Source organism: Ovis canadensis, chromosome 14 (genome assembly GCF_042477335.2).
Source record: "Ovis canadensis isolate MfBH-ARS-UI-01 breed Bighorn chromosome 14, ARS-UI_OviCan_v2, whole genome shotgun sequence".
Lineage (NCBI taxonomy): Eukaryota > Metazoa > Chordata > Mammalia > Artiodactyla > Bovidae > Ovis > Ovis canadensis.
The window spans coordinates 60,065,417-60,084,285 of NC_091258.1; the positions used below are offsets into that span (position 1 = coordinate 60,065,417).

The window sequence follows — 18,869 nt, forward strand, 5'->3', positions numbered from 1 at the left end:
GAAGTGTATAAAGTACCCATAGTGGTAGCAATACAGGTTTTATGTAAGAATAGCCTGATTAACACTGAAAAAGAAAAGCTTCAAAGGGGATACTAGTCCAAGGAGAATTAAAAATGCTGAAAAGTCCCTATAATTGAAACACTGTGGTACTCATGCATGAACAGTGAAATAGAAGAGAATTCCATAAATAGACCCAAATACACAGGGAATTTTAGTACATGAGGGGATAGGGAAGTGACACATTCTTTGTGTGTGTGTGTGTGTGTGTGTTTTACTTTGGGGACCATATGAATGTTTTGCAAATTTTAAAAGTAACAACCAAAGGGGAAAGTAATAAAGAGTATGGGACTAACAGGTGCGTACCACTATATATAAAATAGATAAGGATTTGCTGTATAGCACATGGAACTGTATTCAATGTCTTGTAATAACCTCTAATGAAAAGTAATCTGAAAAAAATATATATAAATAACTGAATCACTTTGCTGTACACCTACAATTAACACAATATTGTAAATCAGCTATAGTTCAGTTTAAGTGAATCACAGAAGAGAGACCTTAAGTTGGAACATGAGCAAAAACAAATGTTTCCTTCATACTAAATGAGGAAAAAAGACAGGCAAGCAACTTTTGAAGACAATTTGACTGTATTTCCTCAGGCTACAGACAGAACAAAAAGAACACATAAACAAATAATTAACTCTAGTTAGTAGGATTGGTTTACACAGCTATATAGATTCGTAATTCTGAAACTAATTCATGTATTCTAGAATCAGGCAAAAAAGTATTATGGGAGTAAATAGCCAAATTTATTGTTGCTGGAGAAGGGAGTTACAATATGGAAAAGAGGAGGCTAGAATGAATTCTGTGGTATTGGATCGCAGTTGGGAGTATCACTTTTTAAAGTGATGTTTTAAAAAAATAAATTTAGAAATACATATCGGAATGTGTGTATGTATGTCCCTGTAGCAGAAAGAACATAGAAGCAATTATACTTTGTAGCAATGAGAATATCCAGCACCCAGATCCAAGAAACAAGGAAGCCTTGGAGAAACAGCATAAAAGGCTGAGCAGAGAAAACATTAGATGTGGTTGGAACATTCTGTGAAAGTAGAAAGTAGGGAAGTGCTCAAAAAATGGATGAAATATGTCAGAAAATTACAGTATTTCAAGGAGTTCTCACTGGCCAAATCTGGGCAATCTGAGCATCAAAATAGGTCATGATAGTAGCAGATTGAGTAAAATCATTGACTAACCCAGTGACTATAATACATTTAATAGTAAAATGCCAACTTACTAATGTATTAATAGAAGGCATGGTGAAATTAGAAAATCACCATCAGTCAGCCATGACAGTAATCATTGATTCTGCTAGGAATCATCAATGTTGGGGCTTCCCTGGTGGCTCAGTGGTGAAAGAATCCACCTGCCAGTGCAGGGGACACAGATTTGATCCCTGGTCCAGGAAGATCAAACATATAAGCCCATGCGCCACAACTACTGAAGCTTGCATGCCGTAGAGCCCATGCTCCCCAACAAGAGAAGCCACTGCAATGAGAAGCTCATGCCCCGCAACTAGAGAGTAGCCTCTTGCCACAGCTAGAGAAAAGCCTGCACAGCAACAAAGACCCAGCACAGCCAGAAAAGAAAGAAAGAAACTTTAAGAAAAAATCATCAATGTATGCCAAACTAGTGAGTGAAAATTTGATGAGAAAATAGAATTTCGTACCATTTTAAAGTCTGTCTCCACAAATATTGATTACAAGGGGAAAGTAGTAATTTTACAGTAAAGAAACCTGGCAGACAGCCACTTAACCAGTAATCAAAGTTAACATAACCACTGTGCTACAAAATGATATCCTGTATCTCCTGTTATAATGCATTGAGAAGAACAGAGCAACTCCTGTGATATTCCTAACAAAGGGCATACCAGAATTTAATCATAAGGAAATCACAGAAAAATGGAATTCAAGCAATGTTCTACAACTGGCCTTTACTCTTCAAAAATGTCACTGTCAAGAAGGATCAAACTTGAGGAACTGTTTCAAGTTAAAGGAGACCAAAGAGACATGACAAGTGTAATATATGATCCTGGACCAGAAAAAGTTTTTTCTATAAAGGCTTTATTTGAACAATTGTGAATTTGAATAAGGTAAATATTAAAAGTATTATAGGCATGTAAATTTCATAATTTTGATAATTATAATAATGGAAATTATGAAAGAGAATGTCTGCTTTTAGGATGTATATACTGAAGGATTTAGGGGAAAGGAGCCTTATGTGGGCAACCGACTTTTCTGAATAAAATTCCAATTGTTCAGGCAAAAATAGGATTGTAAAATAAATGTAAATGTTAGCATTTATAGAATCTATGTGAAGGGTATACAGAAATCCTTTGTGCTGTTTTTGCAACTTTTCTGTTTCATATTATGTCAAAATAAAAAGTTTTATTAACAAAGAAAGCAGGTTTGCATTCTGCCTCTACTAATTGCTCTGTGACTTTGGACAGGTTGCTTCACCTCTTTGGGTTTCTGTGTCTGTCACAGGATCAAAATAGTACTGACACAAAGAGATTGTTCTGAGAAATAATTAATGCATGTAACATTTTCAAAAGTAGGCCTGGGAAAAGAAAGAGTACTTTAAATTTTAGCTTTTATAATTTTTACTTGAAAATTTGTGTCTTTTTTCACCCCCATGAAAATTTTTTATCTGCTTTTTTTCTTTTTTTCCTTAAAATTCCCTTTTCTTGTTATTGGTTTCTCCTTCTAGAATTTCTGTTAGGCATTAGAATTTCTGACACTGCCTTTTACATGTCATTTTCTTTCATGTTTTCCACTTTTATTATATTTTTAAATTGCTGTTGTTCAGTTGCTAAGTTGTGTCCAACTCTTTGCAACCCTATGGATTGCATCACAGCAGGCTTCCTTGTCTATGGCCTCATACTTTATTTTAAATAAGCTTTTTCTTTTAGAATGGTTTTAGATCTACAGAAAAGTTGCAAAAATAGTCGAGTTCCCAAATAATGAGAATTCAGTTTTTCCTTTTGTTAACATCCTACACTAATATGGTACATTTGCATTAACATATTCTTATTAACTGAAGCCCATACTCCATCCTTGGACAGCAAGGAGATCAAACCAGTCAATCCTAAAGGAAATCAGCCCTGAATATTCATTGGAAGGACTGACGCTGAGGCTGAAGCTCCAATACTTTGGCCACCTGATATGAAGAGCTGACTTATTAGAAAAGGCCCTGATCCTGAGAAAGACTGAACGTAGGAGGAGAAGGGGATGACAGAGGATGTCATCACCAACTCAATGGACATGAGTTTGAGCAAGCTCCAGAAGATGGTGAAGGACAGGGAAGCCTGGCATGCTGCATGGGGTCGCAAAGAGTTGCACACGACTGAGTGACTGAACAATACTCAAATGTCCTTAGTTTTTACCTAATGTCCTTCTGTTCCAGGATCCTATCCAGGATACATTAAATTTAGTCCTCTGTATCCTTACGCTGCTCAAGACTGTGACAGTTTCTCAGGATTTCCTTGATTTTTTTAAAATTTAGTTTTGGTTGCTTTGGGTCTTCGTTTCTGTGCTTAGGCTTTCTTTAGCTGCAGCCAGCGGGGGCTACTCTTCCTTGTGGTGCACGGGCTTCCCATAATGGCTTCTCTTGTTGCAGACAAGGGCTCTAGAGTGTGTGGGCTTCAGTAGTTTTGTCCCACGACCTTAGTTGCTCTGTGGCACGTGGGATATTCCAGGACCAGGGATGAAACCCGTGTGCCGTGCATTGGCATGAGGACTGTTTACCACTGGACCATCAGGGAAGTCCCAGTTTCCTGGTTTTTGATGTCCTTGACAGTTTTGAGAAGCACTGGCTAGTTTTATAAAATGTCCCCAAAGTTGTAATTGTCTGAAGTTCTTTTCCTAGTTAGACTAGGGGTTTAAATCTGGGGGAGGAAGGTCACACTAACTGCCATTCTTACAACGTCATATTAGAGGTACATGCTATCAACATATCACTGATGATATCAGCCTTTAAAAAATTATTTACTTTTGGTTGTGCTGGGAATTCATTGCTGCATAGGCTCTTTCTACTGCTTCAGTAGTTGCTGTATGCAGACTCAGTAGTTGTGGCTCATGGGCTTAGTTGCCCAGTGGCATGTAGGATGCTCCTGGATAAGGGATCAGACCCGTGTCCCCTGCGTTGACACATGGATTCTTAACCACTGGAGCACCAGAGAAGCCCAAGAAGTAACTTTTGGAAAGCACCCAAGGATGGGATCCGGTAGCCAGTGGAGTCCACCATGTGACTAGAGGTTGAAACTTTCAGACCCTCTTTTTCTCTCCTTTGTCACCATCCCACCTCTGGGGATGGAGAAGGGCTAGAAATTGGGCTATGTAATGAAACCTCCATAAAAACCCAAAAGGAGGGGGTTCAGAGAGCTTCTAGGTTAGGGAATCAGAATGCATCAATGTGTCACTGTGCCCCATAGGCCCCAAACGCCATGATAACTTTCCCCTCCATATCTCATCTGGCTGTTCATTCATATCCTTTAATATTCTTCATAATAAATTGGTAATCTGTAAGTAAACAGTTTTCCTTAGTTCTGTAAGCCATTGCAGCAAATTAATCAAATCTCAGGGACTGATTAATTTGAGGGGTTGTGAGAACATAACCAACTGGTCAGAAACACAGGTAACAATCTGGGCTTACAATTTGCATCTAAAGTGATGGGGGTGAGCAATCTTACAGGATCAAGCCCTCACCTGTGCAATCTGATGCTATCTCTGAGTAAACGGTGTCTGAATTGGGCTGAATTGTAGGACATCCAGCTGGTGTCCAAAAATTGCTTGGTGGTGTGTGGAGAATTCTTCACACACATTGTAATTGGTGACCAGAACCCTCTTACCTTCCCTGCTTGGTGGTTTGGAATCTCCCACTCCAAGACTGAAAAACCTGGCTTTCATTGTCTTTCATCCATCTATTTGTTTGTTTAATACGTGTATTAAATACATACTACAGTATACATGTAGTGGTTTCAGAACTGTTTACCCAGACACCATTTATGTACATTTGTCTCTAGACTTACAGTTTCTACTCATTTCCAGAGTTACTTAGATCAGCTTCTTTCCCCCCCATACTCTTTAGTGAAGTTTATCATACATTTTTAATGCAATGGGTACCTGCGTGCGTACCAGTCTCAGTCGTGTCTGACTCTTCATGACCCTGTGGACTGTAGCCCACAAGATTCCCCTGTCCATTGGATTTCCCAGGCAAGAATACTGGAGTGGGTTGCAATCCCCTTCTCCAGGGGATCTTCCTGACCCAGGGATCCAATCTGAGTCTCTTAAAATCTCTTGCATTGGCATGTGGGATCTTTACCACCATCACAACCTGGCAAGCCCAGAGTGACTGTACTAAAAAAAACAGATGTCAAGACAAGAGACATAGAAATGTTTCATAACAGAAGAGTCAATTCATTAGGAAGACACACAATCATAAATGTGCATATACTGTAATAACAGCTTTAAAATATTGTTACATGAAGCAAAACCAAAATGAACTAAAAGTAGAAAGAGACAAATCCACTACCATAATTTTCACTTATCTTCTACTCTATATACATTTAACTGTTAAAAAAAGTGAGATTTAAGATAAGCCTAGATATTTTCAGATGTTTCCTGAAGTTTTTTGAGAGACGAAAAACTCTTCTATCTATGAACCAATACATAAACATTTTAAGATGAGAAGGATGCTGCAGTGTGGTCCCCAGCAGGCTTATCCAGTTTCTTTCCTGAATGAACTCAGCACAGGACAAATTCAATTATTACTCATCTGAGGACACCCTTCCTAATGTTTACTTTTCAGACCTCATCATCAGGAAAACAGTCATAAATGCATGCACTTAACAGGGCTTGAAAATACTTGAAGCAAAACCTGGTGGTACTAATAGAAATAGACACCCTATCTCAGTAATTACTAGAACTAGAATTTTTTTTTTTAATTGGTAAGGACAAACAATATCTAAATGACAATATCAACCCCCTTAACCTAGTAGGCTTTTATAGAATTATACCTTCACAAGTGCAGGGGGGAAAAAGGAAAAAAACCTAAAGAGAGGAGGAAGTGGGGAAGGGAAACAGTTAGAGCGCGAGCAACCTCTGTGTGTCCAGATTCTGCTAAGAGTTTGGGGATATTGAGACTTGATGTACCTACGTCCTGCTTGGGTATATATATAAGAGCACCTGCCGTATGTCTAGTACATGTATTAGGCACTGCTAGTGCCAAGACGTCTCTGTAAACCCAAGTAGCAGTTCCGCAGAGACACCTCAAACCCAAGCTGGCAGCGAGCGCCTCATTCACCCCCGTGCAGCCTCGAAGCCGGTGCCGCTTCAGCTGAACCTCAAGCCAGGAGGTCCACGGCGCGCTCCCGCCCTGCCCACTCGCGCCCGCGCTTGCGCATCCCACGCAGCCCGTTAAGGCGAGGACCAGGCCCTCCCTACCCGGGACTACATTTCCCACATGCCTCTGCGCCTAGTTTCCTTCCGGCTTCCTTGCTGGTTTCGGCTCGGAGAGGTGAGTTGGTCTCGTGCACTGAGGAAATAGGCGCGGGGGCGGCGCGGGGGCGGCGCGGTCTCTGTGTGCACCCGGCTGCAGTGACTGTAGTTTGTGACGCTGCCCGGACACTGGGTGCTCTGTTGCGTCCTCTGTCCTCCTGCTTCAGGGCCGCGCAGATGCAGCGGCCCAGAATGGCTCCGAGTTAGATTTACGAACCCCACAGTGAAGGCCTGTAACAAAAAGACGCAGAACAACAGCTCTCAGAACCAGAGCTTAACAAGAGCTCCCTCCCAAGGCAGCGCTCTTGAATTCGGAGACAGCTCCAGCCCTGGCCATTGTACTTAGGCCATTCTCTCCGATGCCGGGAAGGCACAGCTTCACCCCAGGCTCCCACTTATTTTATCGGGTAGTGTGTGTGATGGATGGTGGGAGCGAGGGTCGTAGCGGGGATGTGTCCTTAGTCTGGCCCGGCTGAGCTTGGGAAAAAGGCTCACTGCTTCGATTCCCGTCACCGGCCCCCAATCTTTAGAAAGGAGGAAATCTATATGATGTTGGCTCTTTGTTCCATGAAGTGTAATTTCAATTCTTTTTCTAGACCCGGGGATACTTGTAAGAAGTGAAAATAGGTCAGACTAAGACGAAAAGCAATCCTGCCGTTCATCTTGTTGAGAGAGAAAAGACAGACAAAACCAACTACACAGTTAATAGAAAACGTTGCTACTGCACAGGTCAGGCAGCAGTTGTAAAACGCCATAAAGACTCCCTTTTTGAGAGTTTATAGCTTTCTTACCAGTGTTGCTCCAGACCTGCCTTGACTGTTTTTATTTTATTTCGGTAGATACCCGCTTGCTAAATTACCCTCACTTCACTAATAGCACTCAATCTCCAGTTAGTCCTTGCCTATCTTGTTCTCTCGCTTCAGTAGCAGCGGTCATTCCAGAATGGTTCCCTACAGCCTCAGAATCCTTCAGTTGGAGCACAACTGTTTACAGAGGGGCTTTTCTTATCCCTATCCTCTGTCACATTCCAAGGAATTTCCTCCTTCTCTTGAGTCAGTCCTATTTTGTTGGACTCTGCAGGCTTATTTCAGGTAGTCTTTAGCTGGTTAGGCTTTGACTAACCGGCTGAAATATCCTACCCATTGGCCTGGTATTTTGTTCTTCCTCTCCATTGGCTATTCAGATGAGCACTTGGCAGTCATTTCATTCCGCCTGTGAGCTGCTGCTTTCTAATAGTTTAAGTGATCTGCAGGTCATACAGGGAGGCTAACTGCATAGCATTATTTTAGGCTGTCATTTATTGAGAAGATTACAGTTTAATTGGAATCATACCCTAGGTGTCCTTGATGTTTTCCGCTGCCCTGAGGTCAAAAGCAGGAAAAGATAGGAGAATGTTTGATTGGTGACAAAGTCAGCTTTTCAGTCTTAGCCTTTAGGAGTTTCAAGGTGATAGATTTTTAACAGAGAAATCTGTGTTAACAAGAGAAGGGAAATAGTAGGAAGGAAGGAAAACAGTATAGAAATTTGACGAGTGGCTTGAAATTTTTGACAGCCTGTGTGTGTTTCAGATCATGTATTTATGTGATCTTATGAAAGGGAGTTTAGTATAGTGGCAATAGGATGAGTTATGGAGCTGAATTACCTGGATTCTAATCCTAACTTGCCACTTAGAACTGGGTGAAGTTGGGGCAGTTCATTTCATCTCTTTGGACCACTATTCCTTCATCTGTAAAAGGAGGATAATAATAGAACCTACTGCATAGGATTGCTATGAATAGGTGAATTAATATATGTAAAGTCCTCAGATAATGCTTGACACATAAATGCTCAATAGATTTAGTTGTTATTATTAAATCGTAATTCCATGTTTTTCCTCATCACCCAGATCCAAAAATTATGAGGATTTTGCCATGTGTGCTTCATCCATCCTCATACTGTCTGTCCTTTTGTAAATTGTTGTTATTCAAGAGGAATTGCCTACCAACCTGAAGTTTTGAAATTCATTAGCATTATGAGGAAGAGTGGGGGTGAGAAGCTCAAATTTTTTTTGTGGAAGAATAAAGAAAGCAGAAGAGAATTTTCTTTAATATTTGTGGGAAGAAGTATGTAGTATTCTTCTTTTTTGCAACTTTAGTGCATATATATGTAGAGTCTTATTTAATACTCAACAATGCTTTGGGATAGAATCTATAGTTATCACCATTTTTTATAGGAGGACTCTAAGACTGCAAAGTAACGTGTTTAAGGTAATACAGCTTGATAACTATGAGAGCTGAGATTTCTATCCTGGAAGTTTGACAGCAAAGCCTATGTTAGTAATTGCAACAGTATACCAAATCTCATCATTATGTATACTTAAATCTTTCCCACTCTACTTAGTAATCCATCATCAGTAGTCAGAGAAGGCAGTGGCACCCTACTGCAGTACTCTTGCCTGGAGAATCCCATGGATGGAGGAGCCTGGTGGGCTGCAGTCCATGGGGTCGCTAAGGGTCAGACATGACTGAGCGACTTCACTTTCACTTTTCACTTTCATGCATTGGAGAAGGAAATGGCAACCCGCTCCAGTGTTCTTGCCTGGAGAATCCCAGGGACGGGGGAGCCTGGTGGGCTGCTGTCTATGGGGTCGCACAGAGTCAAAATAAAAAACTATAAGGCATAAATCTTATTGTATGAAATCCATGCACCTCCATAGAGACCTCATAGCTATACTCTGGATGTAACTAGACAGTGTTACCTGCACAGTTAGACTAGTAGGACAAGAAGATCTAGTAGCAGTTGGAGGACTTCATAAGCATCTTGGCTCAAAGTATTGGTTCAGAAGCAAAATAAATGCATTTGCTAGGATGCTGTGAAAGGAAGCAGTCATGAGACTGCTATCAGTGCCTAAAAGACATCAGTCAGGGACTTTCTGTCTGTCTTTTATAGGTAGTATTCTTAACACATGGGCTTCACAGGTGTCTGGGTGGTGAATCTGCCTGCCAAGCAGATGCAGGTTGGATCCCTGGGTTGGGAAAATCCCCTGGAATAGGAAATGGCAACCCCACTCCAATATTCTTGCCTGGGAAATCCCTTGGACAGAGGAGCCTGGCGGGCTAAGGTCCGTGGAGTCACAGAGAGTGGGATGAGACAGAGCATATGTACACATCAAAGCTTAGATTTCTTTAGACTCCCTGTGCTCTCCTCCAGTTTGAATATGAGCGTGGTAAGGAGTATTTTGGAAGCCGGAATGGAAGAGAAAAACTCATAAAGCTAACATAAGTCATTTGGGGGAGCTCTGACGCACCTCTGGTTTTATTGCTGCTTTGTCTTCTTCCAGATCTGGCTTATCTGAACTCTGCAGATCTCTAATAGAAATCTTGAAAAGGACTGACCGGTGCTTGCAGTTCAAAACAATGGCCCATGTAAGTTGATGTTTCTTCTTCCTTTTTGAAATATTACCTATTTCTAGACCATGTATACATACTCATTCTTTATTCTGAAACTTCTGTTTAATGGAACTCCATTCAATAACCTATTCTAGTCCCTCTCATTCCTGTGAGATTTGGAGACAAATAGCCCAGTGTCCTCTCTGTGTGCCCTTCTCTATTTTTCCACTAATGTGGACCATCTTCTGTCAAGAGCCATGAGGGAGCAAAAGTAAATTGTCTTAAGAAAAAAGCAGGTAATTCCTGCCAAATGTCCCCCTGTTAACATTTTTTATCTTAGTTTTTTATTTTAATACCTAAACTTCAATGAAAGCGTATTTCTCTGAAAACAGTGATTTTTGGTCTGGTTCTATATGGAAACAATTTACATCCCCAGGGACTTCCTTTGTGGTCCAGTGGTTAAAACTCTGCACTTCTAGCTACAGGGGACATGGGTTCAATTCCTGGTCGGGGAAATAAGATCCCACATGCCATGTGGCATGGCCAAAAACAAACAAACAGCAGCAACAAAAATTTACATCCCCAATATAGAATTTAACATCTTTTTAAAGTTTTTTAGAACTTTTTATTGATGCAAAACATACATAGAGAATAGTGCTCAAATCCTAAGTGTGCAGCTAAATGAATTTTCATAAATTGAGCATTTCTGTTGTATCAGCCCTCAGGAGAAGAAGAATGTTATTGGCATTCATATACCCCTCTTTCAGTTACTTTCTACCCCCGTCCAAAAGTAACCCTGACTTTGATTACCCTATAATAATTTTGCTTATTTTGAGGACTTTATATAAGTGAAATCATATAGTTCAATGTAACTTTTTAAATTTAAAAAACAGAAAACAATATACAGGAAGTCTTGTTGTATTCCAAATACAATTGCTGAACCATCAGAACCATCTGCAGATGTTTTGAAATGCTTGCAAATGTCATCAAAGGGGATGTGTATAATTGGTGTTGCTGGTGGAAGGGGAGGCATAAGAGCATCATACAGAGTCTGAGTCATTCCTCTGTTCTGTTCTTATTAGAAATGCACTTTCATGGTGCATTTCCCACATAGCCCCTGCTTTTGTCATTTTGTAAAATGAGTTCCTAAAAAGTTGGAAAAGTATTGAAGAAAACTGTGGAGAAACAAAGCAAGTGAGAAAAAAACATTTGGTAAAAGAAATAGCAAAGCTAAAAGAAAATACGAAAGCCAAAGATATCATATGTGCATGACCCATGTGTACTGGAGCTCTGTCCTGGGGGAAATGTGAAGCTAGTGGGAGGGTTGGAATTAATGTATAATGCAATATAATTCTTTGCTTTAAAATGGTAGGAAAATAGACACCCACCCAAAATAGTGGGAAAATTATATAGTGTTAGAATGTCTTGATTTTCAGCAGTGGATTATTGATACTAAGTGGGAGATCCCTCTTTGGACTTTCCTTGAAAATCTTGTGGTTTGATGAAAGAGAATTTCGTCTTATTTGACTGCTGATAGGGAAAACGCCAAACTTCTCCACAAACCTGAGTTTTTTAAATATGTAATGAGATTTCGTGTTGGCTAAAATATCAGTGCATTGAAATATTATGGTATGTAAGGCTTTGTAGAGGGTGGAAGAGGTAGGGATTTGATTGAGGCCTCGTTTTGTGAGGCTTAAAATTTCATATGCTGCCTTGATATCTTGTCAAGGCTCCAGAGACCTAACTAAGAGTTTCCCTGCTCTCCCCAGATGGGGCCCCCATTTACCTGGCTAGTTCCTCTATTCACCAGACCAGCTGAACCTCTCCTGGTCCTTAACCTAGTAAGTCACCTCCCTGCCAGCCCACAGAATTATTCAAACAAGCCATCACATCATCCTGCATTGGCCACGGAATCCATCATCCTCTTTTCACTATAAAGCCTGCCTCCCACAGATCCTGCTTGTTCACCCTATTCCTGAGTACATCCCCTGTGTGGCCCTGTATGACGTGTAATATCTTCCTTTCCTGGGCTGGAGTATATGTGACTAATAAACTGCCATCAGTCACATCTATCAGGTGTCAGATATTCAGTCATCTCATACTGTTTAGGATCCCTCCCTCACAAGCGGGTTGAGTAGGAGGTGATCAGAACTGGACAGCAAATAGGTCAAGAATTATCTCCAGGAAACCCTGAGAGAAGAATACCAGGAGCAGAGTCCATTGTACAGTGTTACCAGATGTGCTGGTTTCGAGCAGGGTTTCTCAATTTTGGAACTAAAGTTGATCTTTGAACAGTACAGGGATTAGGGGTGCTGACCCTCTGGGCAGTTGAACATCTGGTCCTCTGTGTATGTCATCCCTTCGTATCTGGAATTCCTCATTATCTGTAGTTCCACATCCATAGATTCAGTGAACCTAGAATTGCATCATACTGTAGTATTTATGACTGAGAAAAATACACATAGAACTGGTACCATGCATTTCAAATCCTTGTTGTTCAAGTGTCAACTGTACTATTTTAAGCCAGAGAATCGTTTACTCTGGCGGAGTGTCCTCTGCATTGTTGGATGTCTAACAGGTATCCATGTTAGACATTTATTGGATGCTTCTAACACTCACACCCCCTCTCCCCAGTTGTGCCAATCAGAATTGTCTCCGGACGTGGCTGGATGTCTTCTTGGAAGTAAAATCACTCCTCATTGATAATCATGATCCAGAGTGCTATTTTTAACACTTGGGGCTTCCCTGGTGGCTAAGATGGTAAAGAATCTGCAATGCAAGAGACTCGGTTCAATCTGGGCCTCCCTGGGTCAGGAAGATCCCCTGGAGGAGGAAATGGCAACCCATTCCAATATTCTTGCCTGGGAAATACTGTGGACAGAGGAGCCTGGTGAGTTGCAGTCTGTGGGGATTGCAAAGAATCCAACACGACTGAGCGACTAAACACGCACACACTCTCTAACTCAGAAGTGAGGAAAGATGTTCAGTGAGGGATGATGAATGATGAAGAGCTAAGAAGATCATACAGATGCATAAATAGTGTGTTATTTGTGCAGATAACTCAGTTGCTCAGTCATGTCTGACTCTTTGTGACCCCATGGACTGTAGCCTGCCTCCGTCCCTGAGTGTAAGTAATAGTGTAGAATGTGAGCATTGAGGAAGATTTTTGAGATTGTATTGAATCCAGAAATCTAGAGAGAGAGTGAAAGAAGATTGAATTTAATGCATTCGAAATGTCGACTGCCATGTAGCAAATTTTAAAAAATAAAGAATTGGTCATAATAGGCAAAGTGCTTATAATAAAATCTGACTTTATGATGAACTTGAGTCATTTTCTTAGAGATTTTGTAGTACATTTGGGAGAAATTTTTATCAATATTTTTTCATTATCAGTGAAGGAAAAAGAGGATAGAAGATCTCATACTTCTTAAGAATTTGTGGTGGAGAAATAGCTTGCTGAAGGCTTGTGTGCACTGTTTCATTTCATTGGGACTTCTTTTGGTTAATTTATTCCTTTCCAGATATTTTTGGGTAAAAATTTAATCTTATCTGCAGTCACAGGATGGTTCATAACATGTAGCACTGTTTCAGTGATGCTAATTTTCTTACTGTCTAATTCACATGGCATAAATTTGCTTGCTCTGGGCTTCTTCTGGTGGTCCAGTGGTTAAGAATCTACCTGCCAATGCAGGGGACATGGGTTTGATCCCTGGTCTGGGAAGATGCCACAGGGCATCTGGGCAACTAAGCCCATGTGCCACGACTACCAAGCCTGCAAGCCCTGGAATATGTGGCGGCAACAAGAGAAGCCACTGCAATGAGAAGCCCATGCACCACAACTAGAGAGCAGCCCCCAGTCATTGTAACTAGAGAAATTGCTTCAGAGCACAGCAACGAAGACCCAGCACAACCAGAAAGAAATAACAAATAAATAAATGTGCTTGCTCTGTGCTCCCTCCGTCTCTGCAATGCAATCATTGATCCCCTCTCTTTCTATTTATAAAAAATATTTCATGTATTTTCACAAGTAATACATGAGTTTTATTTTTTCCAGGGTTCAGTGACTTTCAGAGATGTGGCCATTGACTTCTCACAGGAAGAATGGGAATTCTTGGACTCAGCACAGAGGGACTTATATAGGGATGTGATGTGGGAGAATTACAGCAACTTCATCTCACTAGGTAAGGCAGTTTATCTCAAATTATACTGACTTTCTCTTCTGTCAATTTGAGGATTGTGTTTTGAGAAACTGAACAAAATTTTTTCTCTCTGTTCCAAAGGAATGTTGTAAGCTTTGTTAGGTTGGAAATAGGACCCTCCTTTTAACACTTGTCATTCTCAGGCTCAGCAGGCTAGGTCCTTCAGACTGTCTTCAGGCTCGGTTGTTTCCATGTTTCCTTAGTACACAGGGGCTGGGTTTGAATTCTGGAATTTTTTTTTTTTTTTGACAGAAACATTGTTCAAGAGACCAGAATTCACTATGTATTTGAGCTAAGAATTGATGGAGCTTCTTTCTGATCCACTGTGAAGAGAATACCTAGACACAGGGATTCTGAATCTCTCTAAAAATAAGAGGAGCCTGTAGAATTTACACAGTAGGAGATGAATCCCTATAGTTCATCTAAAACTCAAGTAAATGCATTCTGTTTTGTATAGCAGACATATTTAGTTCTACTTGCTTTGTGGTTGACAGTTAAAAATCTAAGAACTTTACATTTAATATTAAACAAATATCCTAGTAAATATCTGAAGATGTCTCAGGAAGCCTCTTATTCTTCTCTCAGCCAGTTGATAACAATAGAAATCAACTGCTAATATGCACATATATTATGTGTATATATAACAGGCTTCCCTGGTAGCTCAGATGGTAAGGAATCTGCCTGCAGTGCAGGAGACCTAGGTTCAGTCCCTGGGTCGGAAAGATCCACTGAAGAAAGGAATGACTACCCACTCCAGTATTCTTGCCCAAAGAATTGCATGGACGGAGAAGCCATGGACTGGCAGGCTACAGTCCATAGGGTCACAAAGAGTTGGACACGACTGAGTGACTGACGCTTTCACTTTCATATATATAAATGCATGTATTTGTACTTATGTACTATTCTGAACATTGTATATTGTTAATTAATCCTCATAACAACTCTATGAGAAATGTACTATATTATCCTTATTTCAGATGAGAAAATTTAGGCACAGAAGGTTAATAATTTGCTGAGGCAAGATAGCAACAAAGGCAGGATGGACCTGTACTATCTGGATCCATATTTTGTGTTCTTAGCTATTAAATAAGACTGCCTCTCAGCAGAGCTTATACAAGTTTAAATTGTTTTAAAACCTGTTCTTGACTATCTGGTGTCTGTTCTTAGTGGTCCTCAGGTTACCCTAAGGTGAGTGTTTTTCAACTTCCTAGCATTTCTTTGTGCTTAGACTTTATATATAAAATACTATTTTGAACTACTAGTTTATTATAAATTTAACCAAATCTGAACCTAAGGACTTTGGGGTTTATAATTTCATGTCACGTTATATTTTAAGCAGGTCCTTCCATGTCTAAGCCAGATGTGATTACCTTATTGGATGAAGGGAAGGAGCCCTGGATGGTTGTGAGAGAAGGAACAGGAAGACACCACCCTGGTGAGTGAGGGTTGAGTAGGCATGGGAAAATCATTACTGTAGGTAATAGCCAAGTTTGTCAGGGTAGAGACATTCCCTTGAGATTTACAGATCACTCTTCAAAAGCCTGTAGAGGAAAGGCCTAAGACCTAGGAAGCAAATTAAAATCTTTTAAACCTGGGCTAACAAGGGAATTTCCTACTGGCCTTGATTACAACTCTCTATTTCTCACATCATATTTCTCTCCCACTTCAAAGAAAAAAGCTGTTCTCAGTAAAAGGAAAACAAATGATAATGTAAGAGTTAAAATCAACAGAATAGAAAAAGAAAAGAAGAGAAACTTAACAGAGCTTAGAGTTGATCTCTCGATAAGATCAACAAAATTAATAAACACCAACTTGACTAATCAAGAAAAAAAGAGAGACAACATAAATTACTAATACCAGGAAAGAAAGAGAGGTTTTCGCTTAACATGTTATATCCATTAAAAGAATAAGAGTGCTCACTTCAGCAGCACATACACTCAAATTGGAACAATACAGAGAAGATTAACATGGCCCCTGCGTAGGGATGACATGCAAATTCATGACATGTTCCATATTAAAAAAAGAGTGAATATCATGAATAACTTTATGCCAGTAAATTTGACAACTTAAATGGAAAAATTCCTTGAAAAATATAAACTTACCAGATCTGACACAGAGTAAAAAGAAAATATGCATAATTTCATATCTACTAAAGCAATTAAGTTCATTATCAGAAGTCTTTCCAGAAAGAAAATGCTAGACTCAGATAGTTTCACTGGTGAATTCTATTAAATATTTAAGGAAGTAATAGTACAGTATTACACATATTCCTTCAGAAAAAGAATTCATTCCAACTCATTTTACGAGGCTACTTTAATTCTTACACTATGTTCATGAAGGATGTAAGTTTATAATTTCCCCCTACCCTTGATAATTTCTGTCCTTCTTGAACATAGATGTACAATGCTTAACAAAATATCAGAAAATTAAATCCAGTAATATATAGTAATGATGACTAAATAGGGTTTACCCCAGGAAATTATGCTTGGTTTAACATTTGAAAATTAATCAGTGTAATTTACCATATTAACAGAAATGTGAGAAATCATTTGATTATCTCCATGGGTGTAAAAATAGCATATGACAAAATTCAATATCCATTCATGATAAAAGCTCTTAGGGAACTAGAAATCAAAGGGAGCTTCCTCAGTGTGATAAAGGGCATCTGCTGAAAAAATACTACGTCATTAACTTTATCATGCTGGATTGAAGAGTTCCCTCCTAAGACTGAAAAAGGCAAGGATGCCCAGTCTCCCTGTATCTACTTAACATTAAATTGAAGGTCTGAGCATTGCAATAAGGCAAGAAAAAGAAATAAGAGATATAAAGATCAAAAAGAAAGAAGTAAAACTATTTGGAGATGGTATAATTATATACTTAGAAAATCCTAAGGAATCAAAGCAACATCTACTCAAACTAGTAAGTGAAGATCACAGGATACAAAGTTAACTTACAAAAGTCAGTTTTGTTTTTATATAGGAAAAAAATTGGAAAATTAAAGTTAAGTCAATTAAGAAAAAGTAAATTAAGTCAGTTTACAGTAGGGTCAGAAAATAAAATCCTAAGGAATAAATTTGACAAAATGTGCAAGACCTCTACAATAAAAGCCATGGAACATTGCCAAGATGATCCGATGAATAGAAAGATACCATTTTGGGGATGAGATGCAATACAGTTCCAGGCACAATCCTAGGAACCTCTTTTTTTAAATTTTGTAGATACTGACAAACTTATTCTAAAATTTATATGGAAAAGCAGTGGACATAGCATGTCTAAAACAATCTCAAAAAAGGAAGAACATGTTATAGAACTTAGACTACATGACTTCAAGATACTTTGAGATATATTATAAAACTAAATTACTCAAGACATTGTGGTATTGGCTAAGGATCAGCAAACAGAACAGAGACCCTAGATGAAGACCTCACGTGCACTTAGTGTCATTTATTTACTGACAGAGGTGTCAGAGCCTTCCAATGGAAAAAGGAAAGTATTTCAACAAATGACACTGGAATAATTTGGGAAAAAAATCTTGACCTCATATCACAATTAATTTGAGATCGATTTTAGACCTAAATATAAGAACTAAACATTAAAAAATCTTGAAAGTCAAATATAAAAAAATTAAAATTTAAAAACTAGGTATACATTTTATATGTAAAAAAATATAAAAGCAAAATGTAAATGGGCTTCCAAGGGTGGTGCTGGTGGCAGAGAACCTGCCTGCCAGTGCAGAAGACTTAAGACACAGGTTTGATCCCTGGCTTGGGACAATCCCCTGGAGGAAGGTATGGCAACCCACTCCAGTATTCCTGCCTGGAGAATCCCATCGTCAGAGGAGCCTGGCGGGCTACAGTCCATAGGGTTGCATAGTCAACATGACTGAAGGGAGTTAGCATGCATGTAAAGCTTTTAGAGGAAAATATAGGGGAATGACTTGATATTAGGCAAAAGTTTCTTAGGAGAAAGCAGTAACCATAAAAATGAAAAATTAATGTCATAATTTATCCAAATAAAAAACATTATCTCATCAAAATATACTAATAAAAAAATGAATAAGCAAGTCATAGACTGAGAGAAAATAGTAGTAAAACAAAGGACCAACATCCAGTTGATACACTACAACTCAACACTATAATGATAGGCAACTCAATTAAAAATGGGTAAAAAGTACATCCATACCATGGAGTAACACTCAGCAACAAAAAGGAATATATTCTTAATACATGTGATAATTTGGGTGAACCTGGAAGAAGTTATGTTGAGTGAAAAAAATAATCATAAAAGGTTATACCATATGACTCTAATTAATATTTATGAAATAATAAAATTATAGAGGTGTTTCTTGACTTCCTAGTTTTGATTTCCAGTCCCCTATAATGAAAAGGATATCTTTTTTGGGTGTTAGTTCTAAAAGGTCTTGTAGGTCTTCATAGAACCATTCAACTTCAGCTTCTTCAGCGTTACTGGTTGGGGCGTAGACTTGGATTACTGTGATATTGAATGGTTTGCCTTGGAAACGAACAGAGATCATTCTGTCATTTTTGAGATTGCATCCAAGTACTGCATTTTGGACTATTTTATTGACCATGATGGCTACTCCATTGCATAGACCTGTCTACAAACACATACATGCTGTTGCTGCTAAGTCACTTCAGTTGTGTCCAACTCTGTGTGACCCCATAGATGGCAGCCCACCGGGCTCCCTCGTCCCTGGGATTCTCCAGGCAAGAACACTGGAGTGG

General features: G+C 39.4%; 1 protein-coding gene and 1 non-coding gene across 5 annotated transcripts in view; both read left to right on the forward strand.

Annotated features, from left to right (window-relative positions):
• LOC138418744 (zinc finger protein 14 homolog) overlaps positions 1-18,869 on the forward strand; it is an 87,188-nt gene that overhangs the window by 60,093 nt on the left and 8,226 nt on the right. Inside the window, exons 1-4 of one of the 4 annotated variants that reach the window (XM_069550495.1) lie at positions 6,542-6,576; positions 9,877-9,961; positions 13,980-14,106; positions 15,464-15,559. In XM_069550495.1, coding sequence (XP_069406596.1) covers positions 9,953-9,961; positions 13,980-14,106; positions 15,464-15,559 — 232 coding nt within the window. In that variant the 5' untranslated portion in view covers positions 6,542-6,576; positions 9,877-9,952. Of the gene's footprint in view, positions 7,287-9,876; positions 9,962-13,979; positions 14,107-15,460; positions 15,560-18,869 lie in introns of those variants that run through there. The other 3 variants (XM_069550493.1, XM_069550497.1, XM_069550494.1) reach the window with 3 other exon arrangements.
• LOC138419883 (U6 spliceosomal RNA) lies at positions 16,037-16,143 on the forward strand. The gene has a single exon (XR_011249134.1). It is a non-coding gene; the product is annotated as a U6 spliceosomal RNA (small nuclear RNA).